The following is an 18,570-nucleotide window of genomic DNA, read 5'->3' on the forward strand; positions in this document are numbered from 1 at the left end:
TCAGAGAGGAGTGGACCACAATACCTCCTGAAATGTTCAGCGTCTGACCTCTGTACTGTCCAACAAGGGCTTCTCCACCAAGTACTAACGCATGTTTTGCAAGGGGATCAAATACTTATTTCCCACAGTTAAATGCAAATCAATTTTTATTTTTTATATAATGTCTATTTCTGGATTTTCTTTTTTATATTCTTACTCTCACTGTTAAAATAAACCTACCATTACAATTATAGACTGTTCATTTCTTTGTAAGTGGGGAAACTTACTAAATCTGCAAGGGATCAATACTTATTTCCTCCACTGTATAATGTAATCAGGACACAAAAAAAAGGTAACTGTATTCCCTTACAGTTACATTAAATAATGTAATCAGATTGCTGTTACATTTTTTGGGTTACGCGTAACTAGTAATTGTGACATATATCAATTTGAATGTCTCCTCAACCCTGACCATTGTATACAAATGTATGAAACACCATATAATAAATGTATTAGATAACAATGCATAACTCTCCTGAACAGGTCAAGAGAAGAAGCTATCAAAGTTGAAGACAATGTCCAGATCCTTGAAGAAATCTAAGAGTATGTCACAGTTTAGGAATGGTGGCTTGTTGTGTTGCTGTCTGTTAATCTGAAGCATCATCCAGTGGAGAAGACTTTAATTAAATGTATTATGCCAACAGATTTCCTGTAACTGTATTAGGTTAGTTTAAAGTAATACTATTACATTTGAATACAAAATATTACGTTCAATTTAATATTATTTCTTTCAACTAACCTCATACAGGAGTTTATACCTCATGACAAACCAAATTCAATAATGGGAATAACATGTTCAGGGTTAACACAAGTGCAGTAACTCAAGTATTGATGCACATTTACTTCTACTAAATTTCATTTCAATAGGAAATACTGCACTTGTTTTTACTTCTCTTCTCTATGACTGTTTTTTTCGGGGGGGTTTCTGCATTGGTTGCTTTTACGTTTGTTGGTTTTCCAATGAACAGAAAACCATACCGTTTTTATTTTTTAAGTGGTATTAGTTTCTTTGGGAGGGGTGGTTATCTATTATGCATTGACTTTGAGGACCCCTGTCTGCTATATGGTTGGTCATTCTGGTAAGTCAAACCACGTCTATATACAGTTAAAAATGTATGCATACAACATTCACGTCGAAAGAGACAGAGTGTGACAGATTTTTGGAAGAAAGCCAGTATCCTCTTGTGTACAATAAACCTAAAGAAGTTGAGGTAGGAACCAATGACCTGACGCAGACCCGAGTCGGAGCGTAAGGCGCGGACATAACGGAAGTTTAGACGGTTGCTCTGGGTGAACGAAAGGAACACTGACAGCATCGTATCAAAAACGAAATTATCATCTCTCCCTAAATTAACCCAGTTTCCCCTTTCCCTTACACATGGCGTCCAATTCTAATATAGATATTGAGGGTGCAACCCAGCATCTCCGGGACATTCTAAAGCTCGACCGTCCCGGGAACAGCACCGGTAAGTGGCACCGGGAATGAAAAGCGGCTGAGCTGGTTTAGGCCGCAGAAGCTAATGGAATGCTAAACAGCTAGCTAGCTAAGAGCTAAATTGGTACTTAGCTAGCGTGAGTTGAGTTTAGCGCGCTACTATGGAGTAAAGTTAGTCAAGCAGCAGTTTCACTACCCGGTAACGAAAGCAACCCCATCATGTGAAATCTACATTTTGGTGTAAATAAAATAACACATGCATTGTATTACTAATTTACGGAGAGAAAATAATATGCCCAGGCTTTTTGCGTGATGTTAGAGCGCTAACTGCGGCGGAAATGTCCCAAGTATTTTATCGTCCCAAGTATTAGCTTTGTACCGAGCTAGCTTATGTCCCTATCTATTTTCTGGTGTAGGAAAGCTGTCTCTTTTGCTTTCCAAGTGGCGAAAAAGTAAAACGTCTTTCTTTAATCGAAAATATATGTGTAACACTTTGTCAATTTGTGACTGAAAAGCCGTAAACTGAGGTGTAACGTTATGTTTAAGACCGCATTGTTTAGCCAGAATTATTTCACTGCTAACGTAATCAAGAATTAGCTTAAGCTCCAACTGCGTAGAAGGTCGGTTATTTGGCAAATTTGAATACACTCGTTGATTTAAGGTTTGTTTGTGGTACCCGCAGCCCAGTAATATTTGGTTGTTTAGAAGCTCACTCCTGTCTGAAGACACTACTTGATTTTTGGAGGGTGAATAGCAAATAAACAGGTTTGCTAAGGTGTAAACGGTATGCTGCGGGTCTACTAATGTTGTATCTGTTTGGCAAAATACACAATATTCACATAGCTACACCTAATGTTTTAGTCTTCGCAGGAGCAGCAACGATTCACACTTAGAACATATACAAAATACTATTATTTTCTCGTGACTAAAGGAAACTTTTATTATGCAGATGATTTAGTCAGACAGCAAATGTCTATTTCTTGATGCCTATATATCTGTTTCACAGCAGACACTTTGATTTGTCATTACAGGTGAAATTGATTACAGTAATCATGGCTGTTTAACTGTATTGTAGCCCAGAAAGTAATGGCTGTGAGCCAGCATACACATTAGCAGGGCTTATTATTATTAATGGTAAAAGCCCCCTGCAGTTTTCCTGATCTAAAGTTTAAAAATATGTATGAAAAATTAATTGTGCTACATAAAGACGGCTACGGTGTTCTTAATATAGTTCGCTATCTGTGTACTTTTTTAAATGTTATGTATGCACCATGACATTAAAGGTAGGGTAGGTAATTTTGGAGAAACCAGCTCGAGTGAGCTAGAATTTGAAAATACACAACCGGAACAAATCTGCCACTTCCTTACAGAGCCCCTCCTCCAACACACACGAACGCGCACGAGATAAGTTTGTGCACAGATGGAAGGCTGACAGGCAGGTAGGCCATCCAGTTATTTTAGCCGGGCGGCTAAAATGATTGGTCGTGCTTTTTACAGCGCCACGGCTTCCACAGATGACATTTTTTAATGGATTTGTTGTCAAAGCACTTTAGATATTCATTGCTATCGGGATGTTAAGAGCATTCCATGGAATATAACAACAAGTGTATCTCGAGCCGGTTTCTCAAACGTACCTACCCCACCTTTAAGTCAAATTCCTCTTACGTGTAAATATTTAAATATATTCAATAAAAAAGTGCTAAACAATGTAACAACACTACACACATTATGAAGTTATGTAATTAGGATACAGATTATGCTTTATTTTTTATATCCTTGTGTATAACAGAACCACTTTTAAATTTGAATGAAAGTACATTTCCCTGGAATATTTATATAATCTGTATCATACTTTACAAATAAAATGAAGTTTAAAATTCTGACTTTAACGAGCACAACTACAGTATAGTTCAAATGCACATTTCTTTAAACTCCAAAAGTTCAATTTTATTGCTTTTAAAATGACTTGAATATGTTTTATGAATCCGTATAATGTGAGTTTATTTGTTATTATCATCCACTTTATGGGCTCAGAACAGTCTCATAATACACACATGCACACAGAAGGATTCACACTTGTATTTCCGGATCCATACTTGTGTTTTTCAATGCACACACAAATGTATTCCGTTTCATATACATGTAAATAAAATCCAAATACAAAAAAAAGTTTTACATATGTATTTTTGATCGTCACATATTAGTTTTCCGTTTAAATCCCCTGAACCTGCAAACACAAACAGCTTTCTGTGCACGGATCGCTTTGCATTCGTGTGTGGGTTTTTTGAGACTCCCCTGACGGTCAGCCGATTCGTACTTGTAATTTTTTCTATCTATAGCCAATCAGATGTCTCCTCAATTCTAAGCCAATCACATGAGCGCGCCCCCACGAGGGTAAGATTACTTCATATACGCATTTTGCGCAGTCCGGTCAGCTAGCTAAACAGAGGGCGGAGCATCAGGTGATCATGCAGAGCAGCGTGTCTCCGTCAGACTCAGCAGCTGATCTGATCTCTCTCTTGCGTCCGGTTATACTTCACTCGCGTGTATGTCCATATCGATCAGATCCAGCTCTCCTGATCGGCCTTTATAGAGAGCACCGATCAAACTATTAAGAGTGAATATCGGCCGATAATGACCGGCGGGGCTCCCCCGCGTTAACAGGTCACTGTCTAGCACTGGCTTCGTAGTGCACTGATCGATTAGGCTAAGCTAACCTGTAGCTGCTCCTCCACACTCACAGCAACTTCATACAGACATACATAAAGCAGCTGTATTCGCCATACAAGAAACACACATTTAAAACGGGTTTGCCTGCCGTTTTTGTGTACACAAGCATTCATCAATGGTTTGGAAAGTGGCGCTGTACCTTAATAATATAAAGGCTTGTATTTGCGTGCATTTCCTGTTCGGAAAGTGGCGCTGTACTGAGAGTGGAGGGTGTCTGTCAGCTCCGGACTGCGCAAAATGCGTACATGAAGCGCTACGTCATGAACGCAAGAAATCTACCCTCGTGGGGGCGAGCTCATGTGATTGGCTTAGAATTGAGGAGACATCTGATTGGCTATAGATAGAAATAATTACAAGTACGAATCGGCTGACCGTCAGGGGAGTCTCAAAAAACCCACACACGAATGCACAGCGATCCATGCACAGAAAGCGGTTTGTGTTTGCAGGTTCAGGAGATTTAAACGGAAAACAAATATGTGGATCAAAAATACATATGTAAAACTTTTTTCTGTATTTGGATTTTATTTACATGTATATGAAACGGAACACATTTGTGTGTGCATTGAAAAACAAAAGTGTGGATCATGAAATACAAGTGTGAATCCTTCTGTGTGCATGTGTGTATTATGAGACTGTTCTGAGCCCATACCACTTGGTCAACTTTAAAACTGACTGTCACGTGAAGCATAATCACAGAGGTGTCTCTCATTTTAATTTGATTATTTAAAATGGAGGTAGAGAGGTTTTTGTTCGTAAAAAGCTTGCCGAAATACTTCACCAGGATACCAACTTGTGTATTATGATAAATGTTGTTGAATTTTGAATTAAAATAAATGTCAATCATGCAATAATGCAAGGGTATTAAACTTATGATTTTGTTATACTACCTAGCCAAGAGCAATGCAAAGCAGGGGCATTCTAACTAGGGATCGACCGATATGGCTTTTTCAAGGCCGATAACGATTATTAGTAATCAAGGAGACCGATAACCGATATTTGGAACCGATATACATTTGCAGTAAAATCAGAAAATCTTGGTGTCAAAATGTAGAATAACACAAACTCAACACAACTTCTTTGAAATGCATTTAAGCATATATTATGTTTAATTAACTTTTAAACATCTTACAACTGGTTTCCTCTCTGTGCCCTTTTCTTTAGTGCAGCCATCTGCAATGAGTTAGAGAGAGACAGAATAAAGGTGGGGCTGCAGGCTGACATGCTTAACTAACAATAATGCTTAAGTTATTATATCAAACCAATGCCTGTCTATCTCATAACATCCAAATAAACTGCTAGCAACTGCAAAACATTAGTGCTAGCTAATATTTTGCAAAATATTAAAAGTGAGGCTATTTCAGTAGACCTAACGTTAGTCTAGTAGCCTCACTTCTAATATTTTTCTAAACATTTGCTAGATACATGTTGGCTAGCTAATGAGCTTCACATATCAACCTGAAAAACTGCGAGGCTCCACTCGCAGCCCCTCCCCCCCCTCCACACCACAGTTACTCCGCTGCGAGACGCTGCACGCACCCCCAACTCTGACTGACTTCCCGCGTCCCTGTGTAACTGGGAAACTGATAGAATTGGATCATAAGATCGTGGTGTTTTTGCAACTTCAGCATAGGGGATAGGGATGTTTACTGAACTTCGGCTTTCAACTGATTTACCTTCGAAACACATGTATGGCTCTGCCGCTCAGCGCTGCTGCTTGCCTCTGTCTGTGTCTGCGTTCTTCGCACCTGCCTGTAATCTGAGAAGGTCCCGCCTCTCTGGCTGGCTCCAGTGTTGATTGACACTTCAGTAATAGCCTATCAGATAGCGCTGTGGGCGGGACATTGCTCGTGTACACAGAGTGGTGACTGCAGCCAGAGAAACGGCCGCATCAGAGCCATAGTTTTATCGGCAATTTCATAAAAAAAGGCCGATACCGATAATCGGTCAAATGCGGAATATCTGCCCCCTAATTCTAACCATATCCAGCCGTTACCTAAGCTAGTAATTAGCCAGCTACCTAGCCTCACTGTGATGTGATCAGTGATACAATAAGACACCTCCAGAATAAACATTACCTCATTGCATGCTTTGAATTCCCAACTAACATCTTTGTGCGATGTATCCTAACCTAACCACTGCATTTAATGTCTCCTCAGATGCACCATCGAGTGATGGTCCAAGAATGCCGTCTTTTAATGGAGAGCTGAACGGTTTATTGGGAGCAGCAGGCCTTTTGGGAAACACTGATCGGTCCACCATGTCAGATTCTACCAGACCAATCTCCACAGACCTCTGCAGCACTCAGGAGTGTCAGATAATGTGAGTTTATTCTTAGAGTTAAGCACTTGGACACCTTTGAAGGCTTGCTGACTGTCACATGAGATGTCTGTTTGATCATTGAAAAAACAGACACGATTGTAAGCACTTAATGTTTATTTAAAAAAACATGCTGAACTTGAATGTCTGTGCGTCAATTTCAGCTGCCTTTCTGGGGATAATGGCTCCACTTCTCTCCCTATCACCTCCAATAACGTGGAGATTGTGGCGAGTCAAGATTCCAGCATCAACAGCAAGGCTCGGGGCAGCAACAAGGTAAGAAGCCAAAATTGCCAGAAACGTAGTATTCTGGCAGTAGTCCATTCAACATTCTGTGTGGAACATTTGACATGTCTTATTTGACATTCATCAACTTTTGAATGGGAAAAACAGCAGTATTTCTATGTAAAGGACTCGTGCTGGTTTTTCCTCTAAAATCAAAGGATGAGTTGTAATTCATGCTCCCTAGCTAACTCCTTGCCTTTGTTTAGTGCCAACAATGTTCAATACTAGCTTGTAGTTTTAAATGGACCCTGCGAAAGGCAACAAACGTCTGGCACCTAGCACAACACATAATCCTCACATGCATATTTCTGTAATATGGGCAGTAGCAGCTGTAGAATCTCCCATTAGGCCAGTGCAAGACCCATTGCTGGAGGTCAGAACCTCAGAAAGTCTGATTACCAACATTTATATTACTTATGTAACATAAGTTATACAGAGGCTGCTGTGACCTCAGGTATGTCAGTGTACCCTGGTGGAATTGGTGTTGCCACAGCCACTAATGATGGTCCTCTATGGAGCTGCGAGGTGACCGCACGAGCTAGCTAATTCTTGTCATCTGTGGTGTGATAAAAGCTTGCCAACTTTCTTCACCATGATACCAACTTGTGTATCGTAGGTGTTCCATATAGCTCGTCTAGTAGAGCTGGGAGCCCATGTACTGGCGTGTGTCAATTAGGGGTGTTGAAAATAATCGTTTTTACGATGCATTGCGATGCGGACGTGGACGATTCGGTCTCGATGCAGTGACGGAAGATAATTGGTTATAGCGTAGTAACGTTGCTTCCTGATTTTCCGGCCGCGGCTTTACTATAACGTTTATTTTTTCTGTCACTTAAATATCAAATCGGTCGGTGACGCAGAGATCAGGGAACAGACGTGACAGCGGCACAGCAACACCAAACACGGAGCAGTCTGCTTTATCCACCAACACAACACCACCAGTCCAGAACCAACAGCAGAAGGGCCCGCTCTGAATCACTCCGTGTCGCTGCGGCTCAGACACAAAGGGATTTATGTTTTCAAAAATAATCGCGTTACAATCATGTCAGGTTTTTGGTGGATTTAATTAAGTCTTGGATTGCAGAGTATGAATGTCCTCTAGCAATTTTCAGACGATATATACGTGTGTAAAGTTTGTGAAGGCAGGAGGAAAAAAGCTTCCGCGATCACCGTCTCCTCCGTTCCTCCAAACCCCGCCCCCTCCCTGAAAATAATGAGTGACAGGCTGATAGTGACCTGATAGAAACTTTATTATTCACTTAATCACTGAGATATAATGAAGCTAACTTAATCTCATACATTCATGGGACTTATGTAACAGTAAGACAGAGAATGTAAGTGTGCACCCACATGCACTATTTTAGTTGTTATATGCTGTTGTAAATACTCCTGTTGTCTGCTGTGTTCAGACTCAGGTCCTGGGTGTGATGCCACATTCAGGACATTCAGTGTCCTTTCTTTAACAGAAGACCGTTGCTAGAAGCTGCAGCTAGACTGCAGAAGCATTCTTTTTTTGTTTTTGAGGATGGAACAACTTCACACACAGAGGCTAGACCTATACAATTCATTTATTTTGGTTTATAAATGAATGTCAAGACATTTATGTTATTGATTTCTGAAGCACTTTCTAAATAATAAAGAGAGTTCATATGTATTTACTGCATGTATGCATTGATGAAAAATAAGCCATGTGCAGTAATATAGAAAATTGAGGATGCAACGCATTGGTATGAATCATGATGCATCGGGATATCGAATTGAATCGAATCGTTGACAGGATAATCGTAATCGAATCGTGAGACCAGTGAAGATGCACAGCCCTAGTGTCAATCCCCTCTGTCTCCCCCTTTTTAAAATCTGTTTCTATTTTAACGTCCCAAAAAGAACAAAATTAAATTCAGAGTGAAGAGCTTGCTTTTGTACGTGACAAGCTACAGTGCTTTTCACAAATGCAGCCCCTGAATCGCTACAAAGGAGTTATAAGTGCTTCATTTTGAAATGGCCGGGCTTTCGGTCTTGGAGGCAACTGCCTAACGGCCCGTCCACACAGCGCCGTTGGAAGCTTCTTCCAAACCGCGTGTATGCTGGGAGAGATACATCGCAGGTCATTTCCTCATATTCCAAAAAATGGAGGAGAAATGAATCTCTGTTCATCTACCGGGATACAAACCGGAGGAGCCAGGCATGGAGGGAGGTGGCAGAGACAGTGGGTGAAACTGGTCGGTTTTCGCCTGTTTGGGGAGTTTATATCCAGTTTACTTCGTAAACTGTATGTCGGGGGCGGGAGATTCATGTGATTGGTTGTTGATCGCGTTGCTCGAATAAACTCCCCCAAGCTTCAGACACGCCCACCTCCAAGCTTTTTCTAAAGCCGCTGTAATGCAGGCCGTAATGGTTAAAAATAAAAGTCCTGATCAAATTAATGAATTTTGAAATTTGAATTTGTTTTTCATTCAGGTGAAGATTCAACCCGTTGCCAAGTACGACTGGGAACACAAGTATTATTACGGCAGACTGATCGCGGTGTCCAACTCCTTCGTGGCCTACGCCATCAGAGGTGAGTCCTGCGGTCATCACATGCAGAGATCTGAAACTAAAACCATTCTTCAGAGAATTAGGGCAATGATATTGTTTGTGGCGGTAATTGTACAATGCTTTGATTTTGTTTTATGTTGCCTTAAAGTTTGTTTTCCAGTATTTGAATTACAGCTGCAGTTTTCTGTATTCTCTGAGTATGTGGTTGCATAGGCTACAGTGCTGTGGATACCTTTTTATCTATTTCTTTAATCTAAACATCTCTTCCCTCAGGAGCCAACAACCACGCTATGATCCGTGTCCTGAGTGTTGGCTCTGCGGAGCGCTCCCTCCTGAAGGGCTTCACCGGAGCCGTCACAGATCTGGCTTTCGCTCACCTCGACTCGTCCCTGTTGGGCTGTGTGGACGAGGCGGGCAACCTGATGGTCTGGCAGCTCACCTGCACAGCAAGCAAGATACTGTATCCTGACATGTGGGAGGAATAGAAAAGGAGTGTGTTGCAGGATGTGCAGGTGTGACTTGTGTCGAAAAGGGCGTGAAATCTCTTAGCGCTGGCCAGCTAACCAATCAGAGCAGACTGGGCTCTGGTTTCAGACAGAGGGTGAAAAGAGGTGCTGCAGCACAGGCAGTAACATTAAAGCATGGAGACATGTCCCAGTAGAGACACTAAATACAAAAATGCAAATGAACAGAATATGTCCTCTTTAACAAAACACGATTTAAAACTGTTTTTAGGGTTGATGGATTTTAAAATTGCTTCATTTTTTTAACGGTCATTAACATTTTCATAAATAATAAAATGTGCGCTCTCTCTTCCTGATTGACATGACAGTAAATAATATACATATTTATATTCAGTAAAGTTAATACATTAGAGATAAAAATGACCCCTTTGGTGGTTCTTGGTTTAATAGTCCTATTTTTTTTTTTTTTTCATCCCATATCCCCTTTAATTCACTAAATCATTTAGAAAAAACCTACCTTAGAAAAAGCCTTTAACAGAGATCAGGGGGTAGAAATTATTCCCTTAGCGGTCTATTGTTAAAAGAGTGCCGTACCCATCACACGCCTTTGGTTCCTTTTTCCCTAACCCTCGCTCCCTGCAGTGATCAGGTGGTGGTTCATATCCGACGGCCAGAAGACTCCCCGCTGAACTCCCACCGCCGCCTCATATGGTGCCCGTTCATCCAGGAAGACAACGAGGAGAACCAGGACGACCCCAGCCAGACTTTAGCTCTTTTGCACGAAGACTTGGTAACATGATGTTTCAGAATCAGATCACTAGAGGGAAACAAAAGTAGGCTTTGCATCCATTATTGTATCCCCTTCTTTGTCTAGGCTGAGGTGTGGGACCTGGAGGTCTTGAGGGCCACCTACAGCAGTTGGCCCGTCGATGCTGCCGACGTGAAAGATGGCCTCATCACAGTCAAGGGACACACACAGGTATCAATCAGGATAAACCAGTAGTGTAAAGAATGATTGTATAATGTTGAATATTGCTCAACTAAGGGCCTTCAAATGGCGCCTTTTTCTGAGCACCAGCATATTTTTGAGCATACACAGGGCTTAAGTCAAAAATGCATCAAATGCAGACAAAGAAGTACTATAGTGGTGTACTAAGGCATGAAAATCACTCACCTTTCGGCGAAATTCGCCGTTTTGAATCCAAAATAGGTCGTTTGTGTGATTCATGTAGATCTGCAATACAAATATTTTTGGGGTATGGGGGGGTCTGGGACCCGGAGTAACCTGCGGCCGCGAGCTGTTATGTGCCGTCATGACACGCATGGTGTGTGCTCGAGTCTTCCTGCTTGTCGGCTCTGCTGCTCCGCGATGATGGTCTAGCTTCAGCAGCCACATTACCTACGGGTCTGTTCGTTAATATTAACTGTGCGGTGCGGAGTCACTGTGGTACAGACTGGACTGCTGGTGAACAGCTGTTAGAACGGGCCGTTCAGGTGTTCAGAGCAGAGCTCCCTGTCGGCGCTCAGAGCATGATGTGCACTGAAAAGTTTTTCTGTCGCAATATTATCGTTTAGCTAGCTAGCTAGCATACATTGTCACTATCTGCTAACGTTAGCTTTAGCCTTCGTTTTCTAATAGTTTTTTTTTCATAGGCTATAAAACAGGTGGTATAACGTATAGATCTTGTACTTGAGTAAAAGTAGAAGCACTCAGATATTGTACTTGATTAAAAGTAGAAGTACTCAGATCTTGTACTTGAGTAAAAGTACAAGTACTCAGATCTTGTACTTGATTAAAAGCAGAAATACTCAGGTCTTGTACTTGAGTAAAAGTAGAAGTACCAGAGTGTAAGAATACTCTGTTAGTAAAAGTACTGCATTCAAAATGTTCCTCAAGTGAAAGTAGAAAAGTATTCTCATCAAAATACAGTAAAAGTAGTCATTATGCAGATTGGTCCATTTCAGAATAATATATATATGTTTTATAATGATTGATCATGAAAGTGTTCTCAAAGCTGGTAAAGGTGCAGCTAGTTTGAATGACTTTGTATACTGCAGGGTAGCTGGTGGATTTACTCCAGGTGGAACTAAAGTCCGATTTAACACTTGATTAGATTTACCATCATTCATCCAGATCTGTAAAGTAACTAAAGGTATTAATACATGTAGTGGAGGAAAAGTACACCATTTACCTCTGAACTGTAGAGGAGAAGAAGAACAAAGTAGCAAAACATTGAAATACTTAAATAAAGTACAAGTATCTCAAAATTGTACCCAAGTATAGTACTTGAGTTTATGAACTTAGTTACTTTACACCAGATGCCATAAAGATAGAAAGACTAAGCCTTGCACAGAGGCATGACAATAGATTTTCAAAATGCTCAACAGTGCTGCCAGAATTATAAACTGACTGCTACACAATTCAAATAAATGCTTTTATATATTTTTATTAGATGTGACTCTTTAGCGTTTCTGTTATTACTAACTGCTGCTTTAGTTGTTTTGGCTGCTAAAATCCTGTTACTCCTCATTTTAAAGCCGATATTCCGTGGGGTCGGGGGGCTCGGGTCCTTGTCACCTTTTCCATACCTGATGAGTTTGCATCCCTGATAATACTTAGTAAGGAGGCCATAATATGTTTGACTCATGGCTGAAGTTAAGTTTCTCCAGCTCTCCCCAGGTTGGCAAAAAAAATGCATCTCAAAATGCATCAGATTGATGCATTAAAATATGGAATATTCAAAATGTTCTTCCGGGGGAGCATGCCCCCGGACCCCCCTAGAGGGATAATATCCTTCTCACCTTTTTCACCCCTGACCCGTTTTCATGCCTGGGTGTACTGCACACTTTTGGTTGAGTTGAACACATATCCCGTGCAGTTCTGAATGTGTTTGTTGTTTTTCGTCTGCCTCTCCAGCGGGTCAGTGAAGGGGCCCTGTCTCCAGATGGAACCGTGTTAGCCACAGCCAGCCATGATGGGTACATCAAGTTCTGGCAGATTTACATAGAGGGGGGGCAGGACCAGCCCAGGTAAGCAAAGGGAGTTTTAAAATGCACATTTATATTTTTTAATGAAATATATAAACATTTGTTTTAGCTCTCACCTACTCTATGGCTTTGGGTTTATTGTAACCAAATTCTTCCCACTTTTGATTTGTATCCAGATGTCTTCATGAATTGCGGCCTCACGGAGGACGCCCCCTTTCCTGCCTTCTTTTCTGCGACAACCACAAAAGACAGGACCCCGAGTTAGTACACGCCGGTGCACACAGCTTTCAGGGAGAATTGTCACAGAATTCATATATTCATCTGAGGCTGTTGCTGTTCTCTTAACTTTCACTCTTTGTAGGGTTCCTTTCTGGCGGTTCCTTATAACTGGAGCGGATCAGAACCAGGAGTTGAAGCTGTGGTGCACTGTGTCCTGGACCTGTTTACAGACCATCAGGTTACTGCTTTACTCCATCATTCAAAGTTAAAATCCTTCTTTGAACTGTATTCTGTAGGGATGCTCCGATCGATCGGCCGCAGAATACAGTTCAAAGAAGTGCAAGGCTGCATGCATGAGTCATTCAAGTGGAATGATGTAGTTAAATATGTTTGTCTGTTGTCTGACTAGTCTGAATTTGATTCACTGTTCAAAAGACTGGTTGATAATTATTCCTCTAACCTGAAGCTCGTCCTAAAGCAGCATGTTGAAAGATGCTAATGCTGGTGGTTTTCCTTTTTTTTTTAAAAAAGGTTTTCTCCAGATATGTTTAACTCATCAGTTCTGCCTAGTCTGAAGGCGAGCCTGGACCTCTCCTCAGAGTTTCTCATCCTTACTGACGTCCAGAGGAAGGTCAGCTACAAATACTATTGATCAACTTTTAATGACTTAGTGGAGATTTACAATTCAAGCGTGTTGGGGTCCCTTTGAGAAACACAAAAAAGCTGACATTGCATTACCATTTACCACGTCATACATATGGCCTCATCTTTGTTGTTGTCGTTCTTTACCAGGTTCTGTATGTGATGGAGCTGCGGCAGGATCTGGACAAAGGCATGGCCACCTTCACAGCTGTGTCAGAGTTCCTCCTGACCCACCCTGTGCTCAGCTTCGGGGTCCGGGACGTCGCACACAGCCGACTGCGACACACTGAGGTCCTCCCTGCTGAGGAGGAGAGCGAGAGTCTCACAACAGGTGTGTTTATGCCACTGCAGTTGTAGTACCAACATTAGGCCACTATGAAAATGTGCTTTAACGCCCAGCTAACTTCCCGGGGGCTTGACTCACACACAATCACGTTAAAACAAATGCGTACCCTTGCACCACAAAACCACCTAACCTGCAATCCTGGTCATTCCTCTTACCATAGGTTTTTGCCATAAACATATTGTGTGTTGTCATTTTAGGTATTCAAAGAGGTTACCACACAATCTGTATTTCCTTTTATTCAACTGAAAAGCGTGGTAAATATGTAGCAGCATTGATCCTTACTAACTCTGCATTGTTTTGTGTGTGGGTGTGTTTTTTCTTCCAGAGGGAATTCAAGGACCAACAGAGTCCAAGTCTGGGATCCAAATTAAACTTTACTGTGTTCACACCAAGTACGTTTTTCCCAACCGTCCCAAGTCAATGCTTGTTTAGATTTGTTTTCAACAAAGCAGGATACAACCCTGGGTATGAATGTACCCATATACCTATATGAGGACTAGGACTGAACTGAGTGCATTTGTGTGTTTCCAGGAGTCTACAGGATGTCCAGATCTGGTTTCAGCCCAACTTGAGTTCCAACTTCCCATGCTTCCTGCCCCATTCTGATTCCCAGGATGGTTTTGGTAAGTCATAGTTGCAAGAATACCAAACGTTGCAGAGAGAAACAATACAAATCCAAAATCATGGAGGTGATGCAGATTTAGGTTTACCCAGACGTCCTACCAAAAATGGTCAGTGTTGACCAGGTGTCACATAAATCCCAAGACTTTCCCCCAATACATCATGACAGGAGGAAATGGGTTGAGATTATTTATGCCGTTATATAAGAGAAAACATAGATTACATACATTCAATCCAATATTTGTTACGGCAGAGAATTGATGTAACATTTTTGTGATCCCCAACAGATCCTTTTCATTGTGTGTGTTTTGGCACAATGTGGAATATAAATATTTTTAGATAAAACGGTATAATGTTTTTAAATTGGTTTGACCCTTTTGGTACATATAAAGTACATTATTGTATATATTTTTTTTCTCCGTCTTTTGCTTTGGTTTTTAACTTTAAATTTGACAAAAATGTGTCGGCATAAATGACAGAACAGAACACTACTTTTGGAAAAGTTGCAGTCGAGACATGTATGTACATTACTCCAATGTTGTGTGTCCAGCAGGGTTTTCAGACCATCTCACTGACCAGAGCTCAGACAAGGAATCAGGAAGTGGCTCCCAGACCGACCTTCGGAAGATCCCATCACTTCCTGCTCCAACTGACTTCCTGTCGAACTCGGGGGCTAACAGCATTACCAAGCTGATGACCCCCGATGCCTTCATGACACCCAGCGCTTCGGTACGAACACACAAGCTTTATGTACTGCTTCTTTGTTTTTTATTCATTAACAAGCAGTATAGGCTGTATGGTTCATGTCTGAGTTTCAACATAGAATGCAGTTTACAAAATAGCTATTAAAAGGACATCATGCTTCAGACTTTTGTATGCGTCGCTTAGCAACAACTTGCTCCATCAATAAGACCTTCTCCCATGTATTAAAGCTGGCCCTCAGTGAACACAAGGCCATAACCTTAGTAATAGACAACACCTTTACTGACCACTGAAGAACAGCAACAGTGTTTTGTTAACTAAGCTGTAGGCTTTTTGGGAACCATACCATGCAGTGTGTCCCCTAGGTTTACTGCCTTGGCAGGGTGCTGCTCTCGGAAAAAAAATGTTGGAGCTGAAAGAGGAGCTGTGGATTATCGTTATCGTACAGTAACAAAGTATTTGTACATTAAAAAGTAATAAAGTACAATGTTACACTGTTACTTTTATTCAAACTGTATTCCCTTATCATGTAGCCTACACTTCTTCCTTTCATTGATACATTTACTGCCTCATCCTCTATTGCTGGAGGCAGCTCCACCTCATCTGATCTCTGATATGAAAGCAATGGTGTTATGATCATATTGAGCTATTGGTGTGAGTCTAACATTAAACAAGCAGTCTGCTTGTCATACATTGCTAACGATACATTTGAAGAGGCAATTTGTTGAGTCACTGCCGCTAAATGCCGGTAGCATCAAGCTAGCAAATCCTGCATTAGCTTCACATCAACGGGTGTAGACAGAACATCCAATTATCCTGAGCTAATTTACTGAATAAACCAACTCACATCTCCCGTCTTTTTTTTCACCCAACTCATTAGACTATTCTTCTGCTGGCGTTTCATTGTTTTCTGTCAAATTCAATACTGTAGTTCAAAACCGCGGTACCTGCTCACCATCTGTGAGCTAATTTTAGAATGCGCACGCTACGTTCGTTGTCGCAGTCGCGCGCGTCCACCTGGGCAGGCTGTGTGTGTCCTTCTCCCGTGACGATAACGGCTTGAGGTTAAAAAATTCTAATAAACGAATTTGAAACTGGGGAACACACACACACACACACACACACACACACACAAACGGGCAGAGCTCGGGGCAATAATGCAGAATTGTTTGATTTGTTTACACTTTGTTGTTCTCCTCCTTTCCTCCGCTCTTGTCTCTGATTGTGAGTGTGTGCATTCGTGTGTGCGGAGCCCCGCCCTTCAGAAACAGAGCGGAGGGAGAATGTGAATATGCAAAGCAGTGGACACTGAAACATGCACATATGGATAAATAACATAGGCGTTTAGTTTCTTTAAGGCGAGACACGGCAGGCAAAAACATCGTTTTTCAAGTACAGGTCAATTTTGAGATTTTGTGCTATTTTGATTCCATAACATGTTTTCTTTCAGGCTTTTGGAAGGAAAACGTACAAAATACACATTTAAGTGTTTATTTTACTATACTTTGTCTATTTGCGTCTGTAGATTTCTCCTAAATTCACCAAAACTTAGCATTCTAACGTAACATAAAGTACCGCGACCGCTGTGTGCACCATGTCATCAGAGGTATCGCTGGAAAGCTCCGTCTCTCCTGCACAATCTCATCGGATCCAAATATGGTCATTTCCTTTGTATCAGCAACCAATCGTGAAAGTACAAAGGGGTCTTAAACCAAGAAACGAAATCTCATTGGCTGGTGTCAATTTCTGACAACGTGATTCGTTCAGATGCGTCACGTGGTGTGCTAAAACACTTCCTGGTTAGCTTTCAGCTAGAAATTGAAATCTCAAAATGCCAAAAGAACGGCGAAAAAAACGTTCACAGAGAAGACGACAACAATTGTCACTTGCACGAAGCAAGGTTATAAAAAAAACAAATGACCCCGAACATGAAATACCTTCACGGAGTGCGTCGATGCGCAAGCTGTCATCCAAAGAACAGGAGGGTTTAGCTAGCGCCTCACTGCAATATTTAAAGGTCCTTTTCTCAAAATGAGTTTTTTCTCCTACTCTGAGTTCGAAGTTTCAACTTCAGTAGCACGTAGATACACCAAACCTTCCAGTTATATTCCTATCAATATTATGAAGGCTTTTACAGAAGGGTTTGTTCATATGTCATTCATAGCCTGAATTATGCAACATTGTATACCTAAAAACATGGCGAAAATGGATATTTTAGGGCTGTTGACAGTATTTTCTGATTTATGGAGTGATAAAAAGAGATATCCAATATCCCTTCTGTAAAAGCCTTAGATACTAATATGACTACAAAATGAAACAAGAATTTTGAATCTGGCTATATTCAAAGTTCAGATTTCGATTCCTGAAATGTGTTAAAATATGTGCATATTTAATGAGATAATGGATAATTTGCATATTTAAACATGCTCTTTCAGAAAACTTGTAATACAAAAGACAATTGCCTTATTGTAAGTAATTAACTGGAGAAATTTCTAGCTGATACCTTTAAGTTAAAAAAATTACCCTATTCACCTGGGGTGTCTCGCCTTAATAAAAGAGCACATGTTCAATGTGCAAAGTGACCGTAGATAGATTACTTCAGTTGCAATTTGGTGCTATATATATATATACTTTTTTTTAAATAAAAAAAACACCTTGAATTTAAGGCGGGGCGTGGGGCTCCGTTGGCAGGGCGCAGCGCTGCCAACAATGGTAGGGGAAAGACAATGGTAGGGGAAACACTGCCATGATACTTGCTGTTTGTAATAAATCACTGTTTTGTCACAATCTAGGTTCCGGCTTCTCCTGGCAGCAGCGCCAGCAGTCTGACCATTGTGACCGCTATCAGCAGCAACTCTGACTCTACTAACAGGTACGCTTGTAATATGCAAATAGGATTAGGACATTTCGCAGACTGAAAACCCACCTGTTTCCAGTGCACCTTGTTCTAAAAACATAAATAATAATGAATACATTGTAACACTTACAAGGTTTATTTGAAGGGTATGCACTCGCCTTACAATGGTTTGACTTATTTTAAGCAAATGTACCTGCATGTCTCTTGCTTTTGTTTCTGCATGGTTTATTGCACTTAATGCGAGTTGCTTTGGATTAAAGCCTCAGCTATTTTAAGTATAAGGTCATGTAATATTTTATAATGTAGTAATTGGAAGTCATTACTTTCATCTATTTGCTCATCTATGTCTTCCTCTTTTAGCTTTAAATACAGACTTTGTAAATAATAACAA

The 18,570-nt window shown here is 40.9% G+C and overlaps 1 protein-coding gene across 5 annotated transcripts in view; it reads left to right on the forward strand.

The window, feature by feature from the left end:
- The first annotated feature begins 1,290 nt into the window (after positions 1 to 1,290).
- edc4 (enhancer of mRNA decapping 4) overlaps positions 1,291 to 18,570 on the forward strand; it is a 72,894-nt gene continuing 55,614 nt past the window's right edge. The window contains exons 1-17 of one of the 5 annotated variants that reach the window (XM_034205908.1): positions 1,318 to 1,505; positions 5,366 to 5,405; positions 6,361 to 6,523; positions 6,685 to 6,796; positions 9,263 to 9,362; positions 9,614 to 9,800; positions 10,447 to 10,594; positions 10,679 to 10,783; positions 12,722 to 12,834; positions 12,957 to 13,052; positions 13,154 to 13,249; positions 13,543 to 13,642; positions 13,804 to 13,984; positions 14,325 to 14,391; positions 14,531 to 14,622; positions 15,171 to 15,349; positions 18,115 to 18,194. In XM_034205908.1, coding sequence (XP_034061799.1) covers positions 6,387 to 6,523; positions 6,685 to 6,796; positions 9,263 to 9,362; positions 9,614 to 9,800; positions 10,447 to 10,594; positions 10,679 to 10,783; positions 12,722 to 12,834; positions 12,957 to 13,052; positions 13,154 to 13,249; positions 13,543 to 13,642; positions 13,804 to 13,984; positions 14,325 to 14,391; positions 14,531 to 14,622; positions 15,171 to 15,349; positions 18,115 to 18,194 — 1,793 coding nt within the window. In that variant the 5' untranslated portion in view covers positions 1,318 to 1,505; positions 5,366 to 5,405; positions 6,361 to 6,386. Of the gene's footprint in view, positions 1,506 to 5,365; positions 5,406 to 6,360; positions 6,524 to 6,684; positions 6,797 to 9,262; positions 9,363 to 9,613; positions 9,801 to 10,446; positions 10,595 to 10,678; positions 10,784 to 12,721; positions 12,835 to 12,956; positions 13,053 to 13,153; positions 13,250 to 13,542; positions 13,643 to 13,803; positions 13,985 to 14,324; positions 14,392 to 14,530; positions 14,623 to 15,170; positions 15,350 to 18,114; positions 18,195 to 18,570 lie in introns of all 5 variants that reach the window. The other 4 variants (XM_034205904.1, XM_034205905.1, XM_034205906.1 and 1 more) reach the window with 4 other exon arrangements.

This window comes from Gymnodraco acuticeps, unplaced genomic scaffold (genome assembly GCF_902827175.1).
Source record: "Gymnodraco acuticeps unplaced genomic scaffold, fGymAcu1.1, whole genome shotgun sequence".
NCBI classification, from domain to species: Eukaryota; Metazoa; Chordata; class Actinopteri; order Perciformes; family Bathydraconidae; genus Gymnodraco; species Gymnodraco acuticeps.